The 7399-nt window shown below is 48.3% G+C and overlaps 1 protein-coding gene across 5 annotated transcripts in view; it reads right to left on the bottom strand.

The window, feature by feature from the left end:
* Nucleotides 1-931: 931 nt before the first annotated feature.
* Nucleotides 932-7399, bottom strand: part of ATG16L1 (autophagy related 16 like 1) — a 38908-nt gene continuing 32440 nt past the window's right edge. For all 5 annotated transcript variants that reach the window (XM_017537677.1, XM_017537679.1, XM_017537683.1 and 2 more), the window contains 6 exons: nucleotides 6409-6529; nucleotides 6030-6135; nucleotides 4256-4405; nucleotides 4101-4148; nucleotides 3137-3238; nucleotides 932-2307 (listed from right to left, as the gene is read on the bottom strand). In XM_017537677.1, coding sequence (XP_017393166.1) covers nucleotides 2214-2307; nucleotides 3137-3238; nucleotides 4101-4148; nucleotides 4256-4405; nucleotides 6030-6135; nucleotides 6409-6529 — 621 coding nt within the window. In that variant the 3' untranslated portion in view covers nucleotides 932-2213. The remainder of the gene's footprint in view (nucleotides 2308-3136; nucleotides 3239-4100; nucleotides 4149-4255; nucleotides 4406-6029; nucleotides 6136-6408; nucleotides 6530-7399) is intronic.

Below are 7399 nucleotides of genomic sequence, written 5' to 3'. Positions count from 1 at the left end.
AAAAGAAAAACACGTATGCATGGCTCCTGCTCTGACCAACAAAACCAGCAGCTGGAAGGGCCCTAGTCCATGTGCTGGGCAGGGAGTTAAAGGGAAGTTACATTCCCCAGTGCTGTGAGCCCCCTTCACCTTTAGCTCAGCATTGGCAGTTAAGGGACTGGAGTGAAGTCCAGACTGAGTAAAGAAAACAGCCATGCTTCCCGCCAAATGTAAAAACAGGATGGTCTAAGACGATCAGAACACTTATTTGGAGAATCTCCTTCTTAAGGAGATTGCAAAGGGGTCGTCCAACTTTTTTAAGAGTCAGGGTCTTACTCTTATCACCCAGGCTGGGTGCAGTGGTACAATCATAGCTCACTGTAGCCTCCAACTCCTGGCCTCAAGTGATCCTCCTGCCTCAGCCTCCCAAAGTGTTGGAATTATAGGTGTTAGCCACCACATCTTGCTTTTATCCAGCTCTCTGCAAATGTTGGCTGCCTTAGACTTCAGACCCCGATGGCACCGTGACTCCAGGTGCTGCGCTAAATGGACATCTGGGCGTTTCCTCACAAGGGCGGTCATAATTTCTTACAGCGCAGGCTGTGTATTAGATATCCGAGCTGTCACCAGTGAATGACTCCCCCATGCGATGATTCACTGGAAGGTGGCTCCATGCAGGGGCTGAGGAGGAATCTGTGCTGGGCTCCTCCATGGCAGTGGGTCTTGCTCTGAAGAAACACCTTTCCAGTGTCCAGTGTCTGTTAAGATTTGCGTGGCATGAAACTGGAACGCTCATGTTTATGGCAAGTGGTACTTTGTGGAATGGAGCTTACGTGAAGGAGGAAAGACTGTTGAGAAGTACTAGCCACTGTTTACAGGTAAACAAAGAAATTACCTTCTTTTCCCTCTCTTTGTTAAGGATAAGGGAGCATAAAATAATCACCAAGAGGCATGGAGTTTGAAAAGTATATAACAGATTTATTATTATTTACAATCAACTTCTGTTGGGCAACACAATGAAATAAATAAAAGATATGCCCCGGCCTGTGAATTTCAACTCTCCTTCAGTTCTCTGAAGGGCAAACTGGAAAGCAGTGATCAGGCACGGAAGAGAGGGCAGATGGAGGCCAGGCCCATCGGTGGGAAGGCCGCTCTCCTCTCTCACCAGCTTTCGCACTCATACCCCAGATGTCCAGAGAACAAGTATGGACGAAAACAAATAAAGTGCAAATTTAAAAGTGATAGAAACGGTGTTTCGCACATCCAAGGAACCACGACTTTATACACAGGTAAAATGGTAAAGATAAACAGTTTTCCCTGGCCTTCACCACAACCCCTGAAACGGAAAGATGGCACTGCTGTGCTTCTGGGCCTGGGCTTCTTGCTCTAAAGCACCAAGGACGTCGCACGCAGGCTTGGCAGAGGGGCTGTGGCCACCATCACCAGCTTCAGACAAATACGCTGGAGGTCTTGCATCCCCTGGCGCCCCCAAGTGTGCTGTGTGCACCCACATTCTGGGTGTCTGCAGATCAATACAGAACACATCCTTACCTCTGCAGCAAACCCCTATCCCTGGAAAAAATTTTCACACATCCTCTCCCACCTCAAAAAAAAAAATTTCTTTTAACCAAATGAAGATTTTAAAATATGTTGAATTTTATGGGGGAAAAAGGGCCAGAAAGCTCTGAAGAACAGTTAAGAGATCTGAGGAAATTTCAGCAGTAACGAGACACATTCATGCAGCCCACCACGGAGGGGACTGTAGTCTGTTTCCGTTAATCCAATGCTTAAAGTGAGTTCACTGGACAAACGGCCCCAAGGTGATGGGACACGGGTTAGGCCAGAACGACTTTGGAAGGATGAGAGAAAGCACAGAGAACACCAACTGTGTGGGGTTGTTTTTGGCGCTGCCGTTGGTGAGGAAACCCAGCGGGGCCCTGTGCTCCCCCAAGTGAGGTATGGAAGATCAGAGCTAGTAGTGTTTCCCAAGGCAAGAACCTGAACCTCTGCTAAGTGACAGCGTCAGGTTTTTTCAGTGTTATTCTTCCAGATCAAGAGAGACCTCAGTCAAATCTTCAGAAATCCCGTTCACAGCAGAGCTACCTGCCACGTAGCTTGAGCTTCTCTGGAAGGTCCATGCTATACCCAGCACCTCACCTGCCAGGACAGGGCTGCAGGAGCCCACGGGCTTCTTTTGAGGAGGACGCTGGGGTGCTCCCAGCCTGAGAGCTGCGTCAATACTGTGCCCACAGCACGGCTCTGCACCCTTTGTCCACACTGACAACGTGCGAGCCGGAGGGCGACCATGCCACTGCATTGATGGACGAGCTTCAAAGGAGAGATGAGAAGAGCACCAAGTTTCAGAACATTTGGGATGTGATCTTAAGAAACTAAACACCAGAAGCTTGTGCACTCAGGGAGTCAGAATTTTTCCAACTTCCATTTTATTCTCTGGCACTGTGCCCACGCAAGGAAGGAACTCACTGAAATGCAAAAGACCTCTGAAAAATCCAGTGGTGTACCTAATGAAGTCCTGCTGGGATGGAGGGAGTGCGGTCCCATTGGCAGTCAGGCCTTATCACATTCTCCCTGAGAGGAGCTCTGAGTGAACTGGGAAGAGCCAGTACATATGCCTCTGAAGAGTCAGGCACTGGTGGTCAGCACTGGTTTGGGCAGGGAGAGAGGGTTCTGAAGGAAAATGCCATCTGGGTTCCAACTAGCAGGTGGGCTTGTGTGGGCAACAAAGCTAGGAGAAAAGGGGGTCTGGGGCCTGCCTATCAGGTGGAAGATAAAAGAAGGTGTGTGTCAATGCACTGACCACAGAGACTTACAAGGGAGAAAGGGAGGCAGAAAGGAAGGAGAGCAGAGAAGGAGGAGACAGAGGACGTGGGACATAACGAGAGAGACAGGATGTGTTTCTATAACCCTTTCTCCAACAGCCGCCACTGTGACCGCTCCCCCTGAGTACTCTTAGACTGTGCCTGCTGTGCTGCTTGAGTGGCCCCAGCTTCTCTCCACTGACCTAGCTCAGTCAGCCAAGCAAGTGATCGGACAGCGCCCTGACAGCGCTGACTGAGGTCTAAACTGGATGACCCCTGAGATGAAATCAAAGGCCTTGCTCACAACACAAGGGGGGCTGAGAGGATGTTCATCTTACCTGTGCTGCTTTGAAAGAACCTTTTCCACTTTCCCTGTGAGCACACTCCAAATATAGAGAGAGCCCTCTGCAGAGCCTGCTGCCACATAACTGCCATCAGGGCTAGGGAAGACAGTAAGAAAATAAAGGTTGTCAATTCCCCACCCCCATTCAGCATCTCTGTAGCCTTCTTCCCAAGAAGAAATGTTTATTCTTCACTGGTGACCACTCCTGTGTACCCGGACCTCGGAATGCCTGCCAGTTATGGCCCTTCCAGCCAAATCTGCTTTTCCCCAGTATTTCAGCCCTACTGAGCTAAATGAAGAGTGGCATCGTATTACTTCTTGGGGCTCCAAGTCCCTAACCATCCATCAGACTCCCATCAGACTCGAATAAAACAACATATAGGGAGATCAAAGCCAAGCTCCACATAGCTAAGGGTTTTAGCCCATGGACTGCCTTGTTACATGCTTCAGAGAGAGGAGGAAAAAAAAAAACAAGCATCAATTGTGGAGAAGCTTCTCCACAATAGAGGAACTGAGCCTGGAAATGTATTTGGAAGAAGCACGATCCAAGGAGGAAGGCAACAAGGAGCAGGAAACTGTGGCCCACCTTCTGCACGCCATTCTCCAGAGAGCCTTTTCAGTCACGCCCCCGGCCCACAGCCACCCCTGCCCTTTTCTACAGGCTCTCCAACAGCTCTTGCATGAATGACTGATAAGAGGTGAGCCTAATGGGCTCGCCCAGAACAAAGCTATCAGCCAACTGTTAGTTGTTGGTACAACACGTTAGGTTCATGTAATCACAAAGCAACACGGGAAAGGAAGAGACAATGATGGTGACCTGTGATAAGGAACTTACAGTCACACTCCTGGAAACACAGGTTGGGCACCCAACAAAATTCAGCTCTATATCCCTAATGGGAAAATGCCCATGCAGTACTCTCTGTGATGAACCAAACTGGCAGGGAGCGGGTACTACTAACCTGAAGACAACTCTGGTCCAGTCAGAGCCGCACTTGAACCCAGGTGCACTGAAACAAACAACAGGGCACTGTCACCCAGGCAGCTCAGGCCATGCAGCGTGTAGAGAGCAGGGCTGGGCCTCCAGTCTTCATGCAACCAGCACATCCTCAGTTACCTGAATGTCTGCTTGACAGCATTTGTTCGGAGATCAATAACTTTTAGCAAGTCATCACGGGAGCAGGTCAGAAGCTCGGTCCTTTCTGGATTTAAGTCCAGGGCAGTAATCTTTCCCAACAACTCCATCTCTCGAACTATACTCTCTGATCTAAGAGAGAGGGTAGATTTGAGAAATGCAACACAGGCTAGAACTACTCTACGTCATGCCGTGGAGGAAAGAAAAGGCACTGCAATCCAACTAGAGTGCAACACCCTGCCTCAACAAGCGCCAGGGTTTCTGATCAGCATGAACTAACCGGGGCTACTACCCAATTCATATTATTTCAGTGATGGGATTTCAACTTTTGGATCAAGTTGGCACAGAAACCTGCGTGAGTGGACTGGTCTGCCTTGGAAGTGTAACTTGTCTCTCTTGCAGGCTTCCTGCCCTATTCAGTGTGGCTCTGTGGCCTCCACCCCTAGGTTTAAGGTGGGGAAAAGAGCCGTGGCCCTGCGCACCTCCCTCTTCCTTTCTCCCTCTTCTCCTCTGTGCTCCAGCCCATGACCAGGTCAGCTAATAGCCACCCTGGGCAGGGCCCTGCTGGTGACATTCACAGCCAAAGGGGGTGCTGACCTGGTCTGTGATGATTGTGTGGTAGGCTTTCAATGAAATCATTTTTTACCTCACACCTTAACTAAGCAAGAATTTGTCTTATTGGTGCTAAATATGCAGCTTGAAGGAAGCTACTAGACTTCCTTGGGACTCGGGGGTCTTCACCTGCCAAATTATAGGATGAACTAGATTTTGAACATCCAGCTTAACTCTCAAATTCCATGTTTCAAGTTCCAACTTCAGGTTTTAAAAGCCAACTGAAGGGCCAGGCGCGGTGGCTCAAGCCTGTAATCCCAGCACTTTGGGAGGCCGAGGCGGGTGGATCACGAGGTCAAGAGATAGAGACCATCCTGGTCAACATGGTGAAACCCCGCCTCTAATAAAAATACAGAGAGTTAGCTGGGCATGGTGGTGCGTGCCTGTAATCCCAGCTACTCAGGAGGCTGAGGCAGGAGAATTGCCTGAACCCAGGAGACGGAGGTTGCGGTGAGCCGAGATCTCGCCATTGCACTCCAGCCTGGGTAACGAGAGCGAAATTCCGTCTCAAAAAAAAAAAAAAAAAAAAAAAAAAAGCCAACTGAAGATTATGAATAAAATGTTGTGTCCAGGAGCCACGAGCATCGTGTCAGGGCTTTCTGGCACCATGCTGTGTTTCAAAGCGCCATCTATCACCATGGGCCCTGTATTCCCCCCATCTCTCTACAACCTTGCTGGGAGCCTGTCCTCATCTACTCTCCGTCCTGTCTTCCCCCTCCTCATCCTCTGCCTCCAACCTGTCAATAAGCCCTGTCCAAATTCTCCTTCAAATAGATTCCCTCCTCATGTTCCTCTATGGCCCTGAACTTAGAAGGTACCTGCCTCTACTTCAATGTACTAGTCACTGACTTTTGTATCTGCCTTCCCTATTACAGTTTAAATTACCTAAAGGTAGAAAGAATATCCTGTTTTCCTTTTCTTACCTGTCAGCTGGTAAAGGACCCAGCACTCACTGCATGCTCCATAAAGGACTGCTAAACTCTGGTCTACTTCATGGTAAAGAATATCCTAGTATAATAAGCTAACACTATAAATGCACTAAAGTGCATTTCTGCCATTTCCCGAGATTTTAAAAGCACAACCCACATACAGAACCATCACTGTGTAGACTCTCATGAGCCTCCCAAATGCTTGGGTGTCATACCGAATGTCCCAGAAACGGATTTTCTTGTCAAAATGTCCACTCATAACACATTGCTCTGTGCAGACAATATCATTGCAACTGGATCCTGCAAACACTGTCTTTATGCCTGAAAGAAAAGCAAACATCATTAATCAAGCAGAGGCACCAACGTGGCTGTTTACGTAACACTGCTACCCTCTAACCACTGACTTGTCAGAGTTCTTCACTTAAATGAAGCCTCAAACAAGAAAAGCCATCACTACCCTCAGTGCCCCTCTAAACATGAAGCCAGATCTGAAATTCAAACTGTATTACATAAACGCAGGCTCTGACGTGCAAATGCACACCTCCACGCTAACATCCAAGCATATACACAGACAGAGAGACTGAATTTCCTCACAGACTTTGCTGCGTAGATCCCAGAGTTTGAGAGTCCGGTCGTGACTTCCTGAGACAATCCGTGCATTGTCCAGCAGGAACTTAGCAGACAGCACTTTCCCACTGTGTCCCGTGAGTGTGTGCTAGGAGAGAGAACACAGCCAGGGTGAGCCTCAGGGCGCTAGGCCCTTCCTACACCAGCAAAGTATCCACAGTATCCTTACCTCCAGAGTCAGAGTGTCAGAACACCCTGAGATCCAACGAGGAACACTCAAAGCAATAACACAGCAAAGGGAAAAGAAACAGGTCGGGCACAGTGACTCGTGCCTGTAATCCCAGCACATTGGGAGGCTGAGGCGCGAGGACTGCTTGAGCCCAGGAGTTCAAGGCCAGCCTGGACAACAAAGTGAGACCTCCATCTCTAGAAAAATTTTTTTTAAATTAGCAGGGAGTGGTGGCACACACCTGGGGTCCCAGCTACTTGGGAAACTGAGGCAAGAGGACTGCTTGAGCCTGGGAGGTCGAGGCTGCAGTGAACTATGATAATGCCATTGCACTCCACCTGAGCGACACAGCAAGATCCTGTTACCAAGGGAAAACAAAACAAAACAAACAAACAAAAAAAACCAAGAAACTTAAAAGCAGCCAAAGGAAAAGAGAAAAAATTGGGAACTGAAAAAAAAAAAAAAAACCCCAAAGGATACGAAGATACGAAGCACCACTTCATTCACCGAGTCTCAACTAGAGGCCAGGTGTTTCATGGGGAGCCTATCTCCGAGTGTTGCCCAAAGGTGAGGTATCAGGGCCAAAAGGATAAAACTCCCACTAAAAATAACATTAAAACAAAACTTCAACATTCCTGGGACCAAGCTTCACATGCTCGCCATCCTCATTTTTGAATCTGAAATCAGCTCTACCACAGATACCTGCTGTACTGTTTTTATATGTCTGGATTCTATCAAATTTAAAAATTTTTAAAGCCTTGATTTTACCCCTTCTGCTGCTGAAAGTCA

Source organism: Cebus imitator, unplaced genomic scaffold (assembly GCF_001604975.1).
Source record: "Cebus imitator isolate Cc_AM_T3 unplaced genomic scaffold, Cebus_imitator-1.0 Scaffold106, whole genome shotgun sequence".
NCBI lineage: Eukaryota > Metazoa > Chordata > Mammalia > Primates > Cebidae > Cebus > Cebus imitator.
Note: the sequence above shows the minus strand (reverse complement) of the source record. Positions and strands in the feature narration are given on the sequence as shown.